Here is a 17,149-nt window from a genome sequence, read left to right on the forward strand (position 1 = left end):
TATGCACAAAATTGTTACGTTTCCATTAAAAGGTTTTTCTGTTTCAATCAGTGTTTCTTGGAATTTATGCAACAAATTATTTTTTTGCGCTTAACTGTAGCTCATCTTGCATGTGCACGCACCTGTGGTACCCGCCTCGCTTTCATTGAACAAATTAACGTGATAATTGTCGACATCGAGGTAACTCTCCGCATTTCCTTCAGAGTGAGCAGTGTGTGCTTGGGGAAGAGACAGCTCCGTGCAGGGTGTGAGGCATTGACAACTGACAGTTATATACCAAGTATTTAGCATTTGAACTCGTAAGTACACTTTCTATTGGCTGTATAGTTGGAATGATTTCTTAAAGTCATTATGCATATTTTGAGTGGAGCATTTGAAATCTTTTTCCTTAATTGCATCATTGTAATTCATTCAGTTTCAACTCCAGCAGTTTTTTTTTATGCAGTAAGGGCCCCTTTACACTGGACGGCGTCCTTTCTGCGTCCAGCAGTACGGCCCTATTTGAGAGTTAAAAAATTATAATACTTTACGTGCCGACACTGGCCGATCATTGAGCATTCATTCTGATACAAAATCAATGCTCCTGCCTCCTAATTAAGACCACAGCGATGTCAAATTTCATGGTCGCAGAAAGGACGCAGAAAGGACGCCGTCCAGTGTAAAGGGGGTATAACTGCTCAATCGGTTTTTCAGACTCGAAGTGAATTATAAGTGATGTTGCTAAAATCTTAAAACTTCTTGAGAGTAACTTTCATTATCAGCAATTCTTTAATTTTCTAAAAAGTCTAGATATTATTTTATCTGTTCAAACTTTTCCATCAATTTTGAAAACATAAGTAAGAAATCATTTATAGTGTAAACTTGCTGAAAAACATACTTATGTAGCTTGCTGAAAAACATACTTATGTAGCTTATGGACTTGTAAACATTTCCATCTATTGGAGAGATAATTTGCAATATTGTTAAAGGTTTTCTCTGCACATGCCTGTGCTGCTAATTTGTGTTAGGGTAAAGTTGAGGATCAACCAAACAAGTGTTGCAAAAGTTTGTACTTTTGGATTTGATTAATTTTGTCATCTCTTGAAGAAGTAAACATTTGAGTCATGTCAGTGGTATACATACCTCCCTGTCTACAAGTTCCCTGCTGCTACAATGTTGGTAAATTGATACTACACTACTGGCCATTCCAATTTCAAAGTTAAAGAGTTCAACAGCACATCAGCTAAATGTAAAATTAATGTAATTTTATCTTTTTGTTTACATGACTGATATTGTTCTTTGTAACCCTGAACCTTTTTTTGTTACATTTGCTGAACTTTAAACAAGCAGAATCAATACAGCAAGTCAGAATTTTGGAAATATTGTCCACAGTGACACTGCTGTGATTTAAATGTTTACTCTGTATGGAATGATGTAAAGTTTTTTTTTTTTTGAAAAGTTTGTGACAGTTTAAGCTCAAGGCCATGTGTTACATTTAGACTGAATGTAGCCTAAAGTGATTATTTTAAAGGGATAATAACTCTTCGTATGAGATCTATATTTCACAATAAAAACATTGTGAATAACTCATAGAAATATAATATATTCTGTTTTACCACAAAAACAGCAGTTATAGCTTTTATTCTGATATTTGAACTTGTCTTTAGACCACGTGACCTCCATTGATGTCTATACTCTGTTAAAATCTCTTAAGAGATTTTAACAAAAAACCAAACTTTTTAGAAAAAAACCAGGGACTAACTTTGAATGTAAAAATGGATTCATTAACCATTGGTAAGTATGGGAAAATTGTTGTTTACTCCAGGAAAATTCATTTTTTGGCCGAAACGAAGAGTTATTATTGCTTTAAATGAGTGCATGGGGTGCTGCTTACAATAGTTTTCTCAGTTGTACGATGGCATGCAGGCCCGTAGCCAGCAAATTTAAAAGGGGGGTTCTTTTTTCTGAAAAAGTGGACCTTTTTCCATAAAAACTTCATGAAGCTAGATCAAATATTACCCAGAGTGGACCTTTTCCCAGCAAAAGGGGCGGTTCTTTCGAACCCCCCGAACCCCCCCTGGTTACGGGCCTGGCATGTCTTCACCTTTTTTTTTTTGACCAGCCCACCCAGTAACACTGGTTCAGCTGATACCTTAATTATCCACTATCTCTTCTTTGATCTTTACTCCCCCCCCCCCCCTCCCCCCATGTTTACTGCCAAACAAGACCCTGGCATCATAAGATCTCCTTCTCTATCTCTGTAACTGACTTCTGCTCCTGGTTAATTGTACCACCAGCGTAGGCGCTGGCGGTACACATGGTTTTAGTCCCGACCCGTATGTTCCGCCGGCTCCTGCAGCTCCGCCGGCTCCTGCGGCTCCGCCGCCAAGTCACCGTTACCGCTTCTCCTCCTAGACGGTAATGGCCTCCATACCCATCTCTTGGATTTAGGTCACCTATAATCTCAACTCGTTCCACGTAAAATTTGGGCTTTGTCGGTATTGGGGTCTAGGTGTGGCACTCATTGCAATGCACCCTTGTCCAAAAATGGCAAAATTAAATGCTTATTATCTCCCCTACAGAAGGAATTATGGGAAAAATTTCTACAGACAGCTTTCCAAAAGTCATATGTGTAGATTTCAAATATGCCCTTGGATTTGACCTTTGACCTTTATTTCAAGGTCAAACGGGCCAAAATTTTCAAAAAAACAAAATTTTTGCCGAAAAAAAAATTATTTGCGGTCTTATTCAGACACCACACAGACTTAACTAATAATATTAATGGAAAGTGTTACCCTTCAGGTCATCTTTCATCTCCGTGAATTTGGGGTCAATCGGTGCATTTTCACGGGATTAGCGGCCATAAGATATCAAAACTGAAAACTGTCTCTAAATCGGGAACCGTTAATGCTAGACACCCATTCTTTTTTGCATTTTGTAGAGCATGTAAAGCCCAACACTGGAGGTGGTCTCCGTTTTTTTTGTATTCCATACGGTTTTCGAGTTACACTGTATCAAAAAGTACATATTGGTGGTGAAAGCAAAATGTGCAGTACGGTAATGGATAATAAATTTTGAACTCCGGAAAAATAAAACATAAGGCTTGGCAAAGCAGACAACTTGTGGTCAAAAATGACATTATTTCATCAAATTTGAACATCTGGAACTTCAGAGCACCTCCCATTTCAAGAATTTTGACCAAAATGACCTTTTCTTTATTTTAATTAATTTTTTCTGTAGGAAATTTATGGCACATTATGGTAACTCCAAAATTATAACATTTAGTCCCTTATATCTCCAAAACTGGCAGAGATAGGCCCATAGTTACTATTGAAGTTGAATAGGAAGACATATACTGGCAATCTACATGTGACCTTAAAATTGACCTTTGACCTACTTTTCACCATGAACTGAACTTTGCAAATTTTGCTTCCCTTTTATCTCCAAAACTGGCAGAGATAGGTCCATAGTTTCTATTGAACTTGAATAGGAAGTCATATACTGGCAATCTACATGTGACCTTAAAATTAACCTTTGACCTACTTTTCACCATGAACTGAACTTTGCAAATTTTGCTTCCCTTTTATCTCCAAAACTGGCAGAGATAGGTCCATAGTCTCTATTGAACTTGAATAGGAAGTCATATACTGGCAATCTACGTGTGACCTTAAAATTGACCTTTGACCTAATTTTCACCATGAACTGAACTTTGCAAATTTTGATTCCCTTTTATCTCCAAAACTGGCAGAGATAGGTCCATAGTTACTATTGAAGTTGAATAGGAAGTCATATACTGGCAATCTAAATGTGACCTTAAAATTGACCTTTGACCTACTTTTCACCAAGAACTGAACTTTGCAAATTTTGCTTCCATTTTATCTCGAAAGTTAAGCTGTATCAAAAAGTCATATTGGTGGTGAAAGCAAAATATGCAGTACGGTAATGGATAATAAATTTTGAACTCCGGAAAAATTAAACATTAGGCTTGGCAAAGCAGACAACTTGTGGTCAAAAATGACATTATTTCATCAAATTTGAACATCTGGAACTTCTGAGCACCTCCCATTTCAAGAATTTTGACCAAAATGACCTTTTCTCTATTTTAATTAATTTTTTCTGTAGGAAATATATGGCACATTATGGTAACTCCAAAATTATAACATTTAGTCCCTTATATCTCCAAAACTGGCAGAGAGAGGTCCATAGTTACTATTGAAGTTGAATAGGAAGACATATACTGGCAATCTAAATGTGACCTTAAAATTGACCTTTGACCTACTTTTCACCATGAACTGAACTTTGCAAATATTGATTCCCTTTTATCTCCAAAACTGGCAGAGATAGGTCCATAGTCTCTATTGAAGTTGAATAGGAAGTCATATACTGGCAATCTAAAAGTGACCTTAAAATTGACATTTGACCTACTTTTCACCATGAACTGAACTTTGCATATTTTGCTTCCCCTTTATCTCCAAAACTGGCAGAGATAGGTCCATAGTTACTATTGAACGTGAATAGGAAGTCATATACTGGCAATCTAAGTGTGACCTTGAAATTGACCTTTGACCTACTTATTATCATGAACTGAACTCTGCTAATTTCTTTCTCTTTTAACTCCAAACCTGGCAGAGATAGGCCCATAGTTACTATTGAAGTTGAATAGGAAGTCATATACTGGCAATTTACTGTGACCTTGGAATTGACCTTTGACCTACCTTACGATGAACTTAACTTTGATTGTACCATTTGTAGTAATATATATATTTTTTGCATATTTTGAAAATTCTTGTTGATTGCATTTTTACAGCTTGTCAAGCACAAGACTGGTGGCTGTGTTCCTTATTTTGTATATGTGGGGGTCTATACGAATGCGCTTGCTCCAGCTGGTGGTACAATATTCGGAGGCGGTATCGCCTCTCTGATCCTCTAGTTCTTCCTGGACATCAATGATTGTCACTGGGGAGCCATGTGAGAGAGCATGGCAGCTCTTATCTGGTCAATTTGCTGCTAGCTCAGCAACTGGGCAGAAATGTATGACTGGGTTCCCATACCTAGATTGATCTAACAGGATCGATCCATCTCCAAGGGATTTCTTTCTTAATTGCGTTCAGCTTAAGTCAGCTTAGATGTCTGGCATGCCTACTGAAGATGCTAAACGATAATTACTTTCTAGCAGCTTCAGTAGGCGTGACAGACATCGAAGCCACTTAAGCTAAAAGCAATTTAGCGAGAATCCCCTCTGAGATAGATTCAGTGCACTCGGTAGGATTTTTCTAAGGGAGTACCGTACCCCTTGCCCAAAAAAAGAAGGGGTAATTTTCAAAATGAAGGGGTAAAATTAAAAAATGCTCATCAAGGTGTAATTTAAATACAACAAGTACGACTGCACTTCATAGCCAAAAATTTACAATCTATTCTTGACTGAGATTTAAAAATGCTCCTGGCCTAACTGCTTCCTTAGTAAAGTTTTTAAAAAAACTAGGTCAAACAAGCGCTCTGTAATAGTTGGGAGAGGGAGAGATAGAGAACGGCGCCAAAATGTCTGGACACTGACAAGTAGTCACCCAGTATCATCTCTGTCAAACAAGCATTTTTTAGTATACTATTTGAGAAGGGACACAAAATTTACATATTTAGCCATTTTAATCAATCAAAATGTTCATACTTCTTACTCTTCCTAGTGTTTCTCCCTAAAATTGATGCCGACAAAAAGTAGGTCAAGTCGGGAATATTAGGCACCCGTCGTTTTTAAGTTTTACTAAATTGTTTATAAAAATTAAACCTTTGCTTTCAATTTGTAAATAATTAATAGAAATATTATTTCACAGTTTGTTGAAAGATAATTTTTATTTATGTTTGTTAGCGCAGCACTTCAAGTTCAACTGTTTTCTAAGCTGGCCAAATCTGGAGCTAGCCGGTTGCTGCAAACCACTTTGTTTCCAACCGGCAAATGACTGCCAATAATAAACAATCTATTTTGTCTGTGATAATAAATTTTACACTTCAAATTTTCCGGGCAAGTGAACAGCTGAAAGTCACTTGCGTTTCCAGGCAACTACCAGCTAAATTTTAGTTGCCCGGCTGATAAAACTAGTTGCGAAACGCAACCATCGCAAGTAGGTATGTCGGACTCTGAAATCTATAGTAAATAACTTTGCCTACCTTGCATGACAAAACCTTTTAATTGACGGTTGTTTTTTCCTTTGCTTTTCCTTTTTCTCGTCATTTTGTCATCACCGGTAATCAGCAGAGCTGGAAATTCCCGGTCGCCCGCTCGTCAAATGCGACTAAAAAATTTATTCTGACGACTAAAACTACAAAAGTCACAAGGGTTACTGGCCTAAAGTATTTGGTCTGGGCGAGTGATTTAAATTGGTCCTAAACGTATGGTTGCTCAATTAAAATGTTGAACAATTATGTGAATAAAAAAACGATCATTTCATCGTTGTTCATACCTTGTTTATACTAAAGAGAGGCACACGTGCTTTGACCTAAAACTTGCATATTATGACCAATCAGAGAAGATTACGTCATCCTCTGCGGGTCAGTGAAAGAAGAAGCATGTTTTAGTCGGGTAATTCAAATATCTTAAAGCAATAATAACTCTTCGTTTCGGCCAAAAAATGAATTTTCCTGGAGTAAACAACAATTTTCCCATACTTACCAATGGTTAATGAATCCATTTTTACATTCAAAGTTAGTCCCTGGTTTTTTTCTTAAAAGTTTGGTTTTTTGTTAAAATCTCTTAAGAGATTTTAACAGAGTATAGACATCAATGGAGGTCACGTGGTCTAAAGACAAGTTCAAATATCAGAATAAAGGCTATAACTGCTGTTTGTGTGGTAAAACAGAATATATTATATTTCTATGAGTTATTCACAAGGTTTTTATTATGAAATATAGATCTCATACGAAGAGTTATTATCCCTTTAAGAAAAAAATGAGACACTTGGGAATCAATTATGACATTTTCAACATGAGTCTGACCGTCAACAGTCAACGGACTGGTCAACTTCGCCGATCTTCAAAGCCAAAGGTGTGCGTATTCGTACGCGCTGGGGCTCCAGCCAATGCGTAAAAACAGCAAAACAACGCGTAATTACGCACTCTCATACGCTAACGAGTTTACTGTAGATTGATCCACAGTAAGTTCGATATTCTCTGGGAATGGTCCCTATATCATATTTCTCAGGGGCGGTGTTGACAATTGATAGAAGAGAATTCGAAACGACTGCTGGTTTAGTGAATACAACTGCAGCAGTGATTGCGAAAGAGATTGAAAACTTACCAGACATGTGGGCTGGAGCAAATTAAATTTTGTCTGCCCACACCTTTTTTTACCGGCCCACAACAAAATAATTAAGCTGTTTATTTTCACTTCATTTTTGATGAATATTATTGTCTGGCATTTTAAATCGCTGCTTTTTAATTTTCAGGCCAGATGTAATAGGATATTTAAAGGTTTAAGTTTAAACGTCTTTCATTTTGGTTGCTTTCTGGCATCCTTTTTACATCTGGGTTGCTTATCTTAATTTCTAATCTTTTAACACAAGATCATGTATCCTTTGTAAATTTTATTCCAATTTTTGAGTAAAATTAAAATATAAGTCATAGTGAAGTGGAGCTTCCAACTTATCTAACTTTTTTTAGATTTTCACTCTTGGAAAAATGCTTGTCTGTTTGTTAGCAGGGATTGTCCTGGGTCAAAATCTGGTCGGGCCATTTTGGACCACTTGGCCATTTTTTTTTAAATGTGTGCCGTGAATTATTTAAAGAAAATTCATTGTATTTCAATATTTTTTATATGATAAAATTCAATGAAAAAAGGCTTGATGCTACTACTCTGAAGTCCTAAATAATTGTAGTGTGTGGAAAAATCTTCCAAAATAAACATACTGTCCGAAAAATTGTACAGTATTTAATGAAAAAATCTTCAGAATTGATAATTGCACTATGCCAAATAATTGCACTACATGGAAAAGGTAGACAAATTCCATTTTTATTGTAAAATAAAGCTATTGCTCTCATAGCAGGCCCGTAGCCAGCAATTTTAAAAGGGGGAGGGTCTTTTTCCATAAAAACGCCGTGTACCTAGATCAAATTTTACCAAGAGTGGACCTTTTGTCAGCATAAGAGGCGGTTCTTTCGAAACCCCTAAACCATCCCTGGGTACGGACCAGAGTCTGAAAAGAATCTTTATTCAATATCTAAGCTAGTTCGTTTAGATGAATATAATGGACAGTTTTGCACCCTGACTGTGCCATTGCGGATTTTCCTCATTGAAAATGATGTTGTCCCTCATTTTGACATATAGCACCGCTAAAGGTGCAATATTACTTAAATATCCGTTAAAATTAGTTAAGAGCACCCATCTAAAAAGCAAATGAATATTTCTCCTTTTCACTTATCGTTTACTCAACATGCAGTCCGACGGAAGCCATACTTGTTTACCCAGCACGTGTAGTTAGGTGTTCTCAGAGGTCCGCGCGTGGCCCGTCGTAAGCAGTTTGAGCGACCTGTTTTCAGTCTTGAGCAGTACGATTTTCATTGACCTGTAGTTGTTTCAGTTTCGATACATTTTTTTGTGAAACGGGTCACATGTCAGCCCTCACACCATCGCTACGCACACTTCGAGCGACATTAAATGTACATAGACCTTTATTACAAAAAATAGTGTTTGCTATTTGTACGCACCAGTATGGCGCAAGTTAAAGTTTTACTTGCGCACAGTGCGTACTTAGAGCTCTACGATAAGTTCAAATATGAGGCGAGGTGTCTGTTAAAGAAACCGACTTTAGTCCGTCGGACATGTGGGCCGATGAGTTAAAAGGGTTGTCCAGCCCACAGAATTTTTGCCGGCATATGGCCGTGGTCCGACGGCTTTCGCAATCACTGCTGCAGGTTTGTGCATTGCCTAATTATCCTTGTCTATTTGATTGTAGAACTGGCCACTGGGAGGCACCTTATGAGTAATTAACTGCCAACCACCCATGCTTGTGTTCAAAGAGGGGGCAAGGGTCAGTGGAGCTCCAGCATTTAGTCCAGCAGCATCTAGTTGAACTGTACTCAGAGAATTCTAGGGGAACATTGGTTTGATTCAAGATGGACAAATACCGTTTTGCAGAAACCTTAAATGGCCAAGGACAGAAATGCTTGTAACAACTTTTTGTAAAAGTGTGGAATGACTGATCTTAGATGAGAGGAAATTTACACCTTGATTGATCCTATCCACTTGGTAGCAGTGCTGAATATTAATGACATTGAAGGGTAAGCAACAAGGTGGTAAATACCACTGACATTTTAGTTCTGTGTGGGTGTCTGAGTTTCATGTAAATTTGTACCATTAGTCTAAAATAGTTTATTCTGTGTAAAGCTTATGGTTTGGAAGGATCTCGGTATGCTTGTAAATAAGGGTAAACTTCTCAGCTTTCCAGTGCTCTTTAGATGTATTCTTATAAATGCTTGTGGATGTCAAAGGAAAAAAAAACAATCAAGCATGGTGTGTCTGTGACTTGCATACTCTAATGCCAAACATTGCAGGGTGTTTTGTTCCTGACAACTGTTGTGATTCATGTCACATACACTCACTCATCAGCAAGGTGTGACATTGTGACATTCATTCATGCTTTGCATTCATGAGTATCACATGCACTTACCTATTACATAATAATGAGATAAATAAGTTGTCAACAAGTTTTGGAAGACGACAATCAGGTTGATGGTATTCTTCGTCCAGGAGGAGGTAAAGGAAAGCTATGCCTGAGTAATTAAGGGGAGGGGGGGGTTAAGGCAAATGCACTTCTACCCTGTAGATTCATAAAGCCTTTGATGAGCTGTCGCTTACTTATCTTTTTGGTTTATATGCTAAATGTGCAGTATCAGTGAACAGGTTGCTTAATTCAACTGTTGTTACAATACTCTTTAGCAAAGTTAGAGGTCAAGATGCCTCTGGCTTCAAAAAGTTCAGATAATGTAACCATAATGTTTCTTTGTCTTTGCAGTGCTGAGTGACATAGAAGTTTACCATATGTTGTCCGTCACCACTACCCATTAACAGACAATCAACATGGGGCTCTTAACAAGACTAAGGCAGTGGAAGGCCACACATGATCTTCATACTGTCATCACTGTTGAACCTGTTCTATTTCTGTACATGTTGAGCACATTCCTGAAATTTCCCTCATTCCAGGCTTTGGCCATGTATAAGGTTTGCCTGCAGGAATACAATGACACAGTTTTGTGTGAGGATTTCTTCAACCACACCGATGAGAAGGACTACATAGAAAAAGAGGCCTCCCATTGGCTGCTGTACTGTAACATTGCCTTCACCACGCCTTCTGTTCTTGCTGTGATATTCATGGGGTCGTGGATAGACAAAGCACAGAGCAGAATTGTTCTGGTTTTACCAACTGTTGGACAGGTTGTAGAGGGAACATTGTTGTTACTTAACTCTGTGTATATCCACTTGCCTCTTGTTGCCTTCATACCAGGTTCACTAGCTGCTGGGATGTTTGGAGGGTTTGCCACACTTCTCATGGTCTGCTTCAGCTACATAACTGTGATAGCACAGGGAGAGAAGGAGCGCACTATCAGAGTAGCCATTTTGGAATCCATGACGTTCATTGCAGGTGGTCTGGGCTCTGGGCTATCTGGCCTTTTGAAAGATCGCTTTGGATTTGTGACAGTTTTTGCAGTATCTCTGGTTATAAGTGTTGTCCTGCTAGTGTATATAGTGGTGTGGATAAAGGAGCCACAGTCACACATAACTAGGACAGAAATTACGTGTGGTCTGCTTTGTAATCATCGTCATTTTGTGGATACTGTGAAATGTGCCATGAAAGAAAGGCCAGGGAAAAGACGCTGTATCATTTGGTTATGTCTTGCTATATTTATAATGAGTCTGGTTGTATTTGGGGGTAAGTGGAATCAATACGCTAAGGACGGATAGTATAAGTGAGCTACTAGTATTGCCTGATTTCTAATATAGTAATTTAAATCTCCTTAATATCTTTGATAAAATATTTAACAGATTCCCATCTTTTTCTTAAGATCGTGCAAAGGTGAATTTCATGTTCGTTTTATGGTCATTTTGATTATGAAAAGTTGTAATACATAATGTTAATGCACCAAACATGTTGATGCCCATTTTATAGTATTCTTATCATTCATAACATGTTTTCTCCTCTGTCTTTTCTTCAGAGCTCTTGAATTGAGTTAATAAAAAGGCAATTTATTTTTATAGAGAAAAAAAAAATGCCAGGAACAATATTGAATATTTTCCCCTAATTTTCTCCTTTCCCCCAACAGGTGCTCAGGATGTGACCTATCTCTATTTCAAGTATGTTATCAAAGATTGGACCACCGCTTTGTATGGAGGATTCCTGGCTTTCAAGTTCACCATGTATGGTATAAGTCTCCTAGTTATCCTGCCTCTGCTGAAGAAATTTGGTTCGCTACGTGATGCCACACTAGGTGTCCTGGGTCTACTTGGAGCATGCGCTGGGTCAGTGATACTGATATTTACTACCACAGTGATGATGGCTTTCACAGGTAACTGATATGTGGGTTCACATGAAAGCTGAACTCACTCTGAAATGCTTAATTAAAAAAGGTTAAAGAATGTAAAAGTTTCAAAAATATTATTGATTAGTGTTGCTTGATTGTAAAATGAAAAATTGGCTTGACAATGTAAACATAAATTTTGTACATTGTTTTTACCCTCTTGTTGGGAGATTTATTTTGAGAAAAAAATTAATTTAAATACAGAATTTACTAGTAAATTGTATTGATAATTAATTGCCATGTTATTCAGTCAGTTGGTTATTGTTTCCAGTTCCTCTTTTCCTTGGAATGAAGGGCCTGTCAGCGGCACCTATTAGAGCCATTATTTCAAAAATGGTGGAGGTGGAGGAACAAGGTAAGCAACAAGTTTTTCCCAAATTTAAATAAATTTAGGGTTGTCATTAGAGATCTTTTTCAACTCTAAATTAATCACATTTAAAGTCCTTTGTTCCAAATGTTCAAAGTGATGGTAAATAGACAAAGTTATTTAAATGATTCTGGCTTTTGACAGCTTGTCCAGGGTTCTGGTAAAGTACACAAACACGCAGGTCTCATGTCTTTTTGAATTGAATTTGCTCTTTTTGCACTTATTTTGCATCCAGGGTAGATGGACAATCTTTTCTTAACATTGTTACTACTATAAGCATTTTGTATAATAGTTGGTTTGAAACTTAAGCACATTTTAAGGCAGAAAATAATTTATAGGTAATGGACATAGCCTTCTTCTTGACGTAAATATTTTTATTAGACTAAATTTGATTTATAAACTATTTTAAAGGCTGTATGGTCTAACAGTGTGTTTATGTGGTCTAGTTGTTAAGAAATAAGGTTTTATTACAAATAAATACGTAATATATCATGCATTTAAGTACGATGTCAATATTTGTTTTGCGCTGACACGATTTCTCACCTTTTCTGTTAGTTTTATACAGCATGCGAAAATTGTGAATCGGACATGGATTTGATTCACAAAAAAAAAAATGTTTGTAATAAAAATTCCATTTACTTTCTCTGAACTAGAAAGTAGATATAAAACAACTTTTTGAAATATTAACATGATAGCTGATCTTGCTTAAGTGTAATAACAACATGGATTTCAGGTAAAATCTTTGCCATAGTTGCTGTGGTGGAGGTGGTGGGAGTGCTGATGGCATCCGTGATCTACAACAGTTTGTGGCCGGCTACTCTGGAGTTTTTTCCTGGCTTTGTGTTTGCTCTAAGCTTGGGGATACTGACATTTTCCTTGATTTTGATGCTGTAAGTACCACTTAAATATATTGCTTTATCTTGGTGTTTAGATAGATGTTTTTAACTGACAGTATGTCGCTTTTAAAATAATTTTTGTTAAAATAAGGCTGTAATATGCGAGTGAGAATCGTATAGAACAACTCTCGAGAAGAATGGAAATTACAACTACTGATTTTATTTTTGTGGGTGCTGAGATACATAAAATGCATTACTACTGGGAGGTGACCTTAAGGGTCACTGCTGTCAAGCTTGTTTGGTTTTCACTGCAACTTTGAGGATACTTGTTAGCAGTGACTTTAGAAGACCAGGCACTTGAACTGTAATGTTTGTCTGTATCCAGAATAACTGAATACTTGAACTACCAATCATTAAAAATATAGCAACCTTCTTAAAGTTTATAGTTCAATATGATGTTGACTGTTTTGTTTAATTCCCAAATTACATTTTGTAAGAAATGAAAGGAAGTTTAATATAAAACGCCCATGATGGAGGGCAGTGGCATGAAGATTTTTAATAATAGCTTATACTTGACTGTAACAATTTCAGAAACGTTACATTTTACTATATTGACACCTTGGGGTTTAACATTACTAAACATGTTTATTTGATAGGATTATAAGGCACCTGGTGTCTAAAGAAGTGGAGACTGGTCTTGCTTATGGAGTATTTGATGATGAAGATAAGGGAGAAGATGGAACTGAAACGAACATTATAGATCCTGCTCTAGCATAACGGGGACAGATGTTCCAAGAATTATAGAGGATCCGGTGGGTTGAACTCTGAACTCGGGGTGGATGACATTTTTCACAGATAAGATGTGCCACAAGATCATTGGACTGTCTCTACAGAAGTATTTTAATTCAAAGGTGCCACATGAAGCCTTCTGAAGGTTTGATAGAACTAATTGTTCTATAAATTTGTTGCCCATAGTGCTCTAGGAGAAAATTTCTTTTAGCCAAAATGCTGGAAAATTTTGCGTTAAATTTGATATTTCCTTTAGTTATATAAGAATGTAAGCATTCTGCTAAAACATATTTTCCTAGTATGAGCATTGTGTTGCATGTGTTATGGTGATTTATATACAGCAATATAAGTACTGCCCAATTATTGGTTTCAGGATTTTGTAGTTTTCCATTGAGGGGGGGAAAAAGTATTGGCACATTGCCAAACTTATTGTGGAATTTGATCTGCTTCTTGCATAATTGCCCTTTGGCTTTTACTTTGTGCAACTGTTATTTTTTACTGCTACATTTGTCTTGGATTAAGTATGTATTTTGAACTAGCTTCTACAAGAATCTTGTTTATTATATATAAAACATTTAACAGGTTTGTGTATCCTTTTCACCCTAGAGAGTTAAAAACTATATATGTAAAAATAGTGCAACCGTGGCACGACAACAAATGATTGTCTTTTCAAAAAGTCTTTATTCCGAATGATCTTACATAAAATACAGTACTTTCTTCACGTCAGATCACTGGTGTATCTCTCTCGAATTACGCGCCAAAAGCTTTTTATAGTATCGGGTCACATGACCCACATGACACAAGAAGGGTGCTAACGTGTGATTCACTGGCCCAAGACAGGTTTTCAGTGGCCCTGGCCCAGCGTTAATGCTGAGCCCTGTCCTCAGTGATAGTGATTATGTGCAGTGTAAAGTCGGTCCATCACATTTTTATTAAAACTGATGCTTTGAATGTCCTTCTCTTTTTGTTGGTTGGTTTTTTTCCCCTTTTATAAATTAGTCTTCTTTTTGTCCATATTTTACGATACTTGCAGTTTCATGGAGTCTGTAAAGTGCAGACCCAATATTCATTCCATTAAATTTTTGTAGCTCCTTTTGTCAGTCACTTTGCTTATGGGCAAATCTTCCTTGATCATCCAGTAAATGGTCCTCAGTTGGATGCTTAAGTTATCAGTTGTTGTTGTTTTTTTTCAGCATTAGTTATTGCTGTTTTGAATGTAGCAGCTTGCTGCTTCTCGGAATACCTATGATGCAACAAGGCTTCGTGCGTCATAAGACTACTGCGTTGAAAATCCAAACAGCCAATTGTAAAAGTTTTTTTGGATTTTCCTGCCCAGCAGATGACACAAAACATTTTACTGCTTTCAAAATTTAGCCACTTGAAATCATTCATCCCTGCAGGAATGAAGGGTCTGCTTTCTTTTGGCGCACGTGGACCACTCTTTTCCACGGCCATGATTGCATAAGCCACCTGACTATAATACCTGAAGCATATCGATCAACCTCAATTCAGTTGCATTGGATTTCTTTAAGGTGTTCTGACCATTGACTTTTGTCATCAGACAGCATACCATAGAACACAACACGTCTTGTTGAGATGTAATAGCGGTAAACTTAATAGGAAAAAACAAACAAAATATACCTTAAGTACAAAGGCAATGACAAAGTAAACTTTACAAAATTATTTCGTCTAAAACTGAAGTCCAATAACGGTAACACAGTTGTTATAATATTAAGAATGCTTTGTAAAACTTAACAGTAATAAAGGTAAGGAATTTAAAGAATGATTTTGTACTAAAGCCTAAGTGTAATACTATTTCACAATAGAACGTATCTGAACTAAACTTAAGAGCATTTACAGTATTAGTTAAACAAATGTAAATTCTTTAGTTTCTAAGGGGCTTTTTAATAGGAAAACATTGGAAATATTGGAAATATTGAATCTAACCTAGTCCCTGGTTCTTATCGGTACTTTCAGTAGCTAGAAGGACCAGGACCGCAGGGCCAGGGGCTTTTTTGGCCTGAGCCTAGAGTAGGTAGAGGGATAAAAGAGCCAAGGCCCTGGGATATTTTAATCCCTGACAGTCATTTAGGCCTATTCATAAATAAATAGGAGGCGGCTTACATGTAAATAATACATTTTCAGCACTTGAACAGACATAGCCGGCATCTACTTATACTATAGTATAGTAGGTCTTTAGTATAGCTAGACCTACCTAATTAATTGATTAATAAGGCAAGCGTGATCTGATAAGATAAGGAAGGGGACACTGCAATTTGAATTGAATTCAATTGCCTGATTTAATTTAGCAAGCTAGTAGGCCAAGCTATTCTCAGTTTTTATGAGCAATACAAGGCATACTATTGTTACCGTCTGCGTCATTATGCCGTTCCTTGGTTGTTGGAAATACTTAACAAAAATACAGGTACTTCAATTCCGACCGTGGATCTCATGCGCGAGATCAGAGGGTGGTTGACTAGCTGTGTAACAACAGTCCGAACATCGTCTGGTGCCCCTGTACTGTTTCGCCGTAAATCTCGTAACAGGTCATCAAATTGGGATACCTAAGCTAATGCCTCGATTTCCTGTCTTGATTCAGTGGGCCTCGTTCTAGCAGCAGGCCGACAGCGACCACGGTTAGACATGTTAGACATGCCACCAAACCTGTTATTGGGCGCAGCCATGTTTGATGTGGTGACGTCATCGTTCTGTGCAGTCACGTGAATCTTGACGAGTCACGTGAAATTTGAAGCCAATTTTGCTGTCTTGAAGGCGATTTTGCCGTCTTGAACTTAAATTTATCTTGCGCTGATATTCTGTTGTTTTGAATGAAAATTTCCGATTTGAAGCTATTTTTCAAATCTAGACGATGGAAATGTATGAATTGAGACAAAATATTTGTGTCTTGAACGTATTTTTGATGTTTTGAAGGAAATTTTCCCATCTTGAATTTTTTCCGCTTTGGCGTGCTATACTATACAGCAAGATTGAAAGTTTGAATAGCAGCTTTATTGGAATGTTTTTGTAATGTTTTCTTTTTAATTTATTTTCAAACACTTGCATTTTCAAGATGTGACTTTTAAACCCCCATCCACCTGAAGCTCTGCACATTTTCTGTATTTCCACATAAGCAGTTGTATTCAATTTGGTATTAATGTCTTTAAACATTATGTATTATTATTTTATGCACTGTCATCATTTTTCAAATATTGGGATTTTCATTATGTGAATTTGAACTCTGATGGTCCTGAAACTGTAATCTTATTGCAGGGGCGGATTAAGACCGTCTTCTGGGTGTTCTGGATCAAAATTATATGCATGACATAAGCAATGGATGTAGCTGGAGTGTCAGGGATAGTTGGTAATGACATCGCAAAAGAATGTAACCATCCATTGGGTGCTAATTATAGTGCCTTCCTCTCTAAACAAGAGTCCATAGTTCACCTGCTGTTCAAAGCCGGAAATTGCCTCGACAGGTGTAACGAACATCCAAATTACTAGAGCTACCATAGGACCTAGGATCTGTTTCTTCCCTACAAAAGAAAACAAAACAGAAAAGTTGCGCGTGAATTTTGATATTACAGAAAAAAAAGGTAGTGAGCATGGTTGCCAAAGA

The 17,149-nt window shown here is 37.2% G+C and overlaps 1 protein-coding gene and 1 long non-coding RNA gene across 4 annotated transcripts in view; both read left to right on the top strand.

The window, feature by feature from the left end:
• LOC147763314 (uncharacterized) overlaps nt 1–17,149 on the top strand; it is a 102,595-nt gene that overhangs the window by 65,181 nt on the left and 20,265 nt on the right. The gene's annotated exons all lie outside the window — the stretch shown is intronic.
• On the top strand, nt 153–14,702 carry LOC106163794 (proton-coupled folate transporter). Of its 3 annotated transcripts, none has more exons than XM_013541479.2 (7): nt 153–299; nt 8,922–9,246; nt 9,981–10,895; nt 11,287–11,529; nt 11,813–11,896; nt 12,642–12,798; nt 13,401–14,702. In XM_013541479.2, the coding sequence occupies exons 3-7, from the start codon at nt 10,046–10,048 to the stop codon at nt 13,519–13,521; spliced, it is 1,455 nt and encodes a 484-aa protein (XP_013396933.2). In that variant the 5' UTR covers nt 153–299; nt 8,922–9,246; nt 9,981–10,045; the 3' UTR covers nt 13,522–14,702. The 3 variants fall into 3 exon arrangements, with proteins under 3 accessions (XP_013396933.2, XP_086859897.1, XP_013396949.2); XM_087003771.1 differs by having other exon boundaries at nt 10,169–10,895; XM_013541495.2 differs by lacking the exon at nt 8,922–9,246 and having other exon boundaries at nt 159–299.

Source organism: Lingula anatina, chromosome 2 (genome assembly GCF_051362555.1).
Source record: "Lingula anatina isolate TDL-2025a chromosome 2, LinAna3.0, whole genome shotgun sequence".
NCBI classification, from domain to species: Eukaryota; Metazoa; Brachiopoda; class Lingulata; order Lingulida; family Lingulidae; genus Lingula; species Lingula anatina.

Excerpts from the sequence above, each read along its gene's own strand:
- LOC106163794 (XM_013541479.2), top strand. The coding sequence starts at position 10,046 with ATGGGGCTCTTAACAAGACTAAGGCAGTGGAAGGCCACACATGATCTT. Across the intron at positions 10,896-11,286 it reads GAGTCTGGTTGTATTTGGGG|GTGCTCAGGATGTGACCTAT; the intron begins GTAAGTGGAATC and ends TTCCCCCAACAG. Across the intron at positions 11,897-12,641 it reads GGTGGAGGTGGAGGAACAAG|GTAAAATCTTTGCCATAGTT; the intron begins GTAAGCAACAAG and ends CATGGATTTCAG.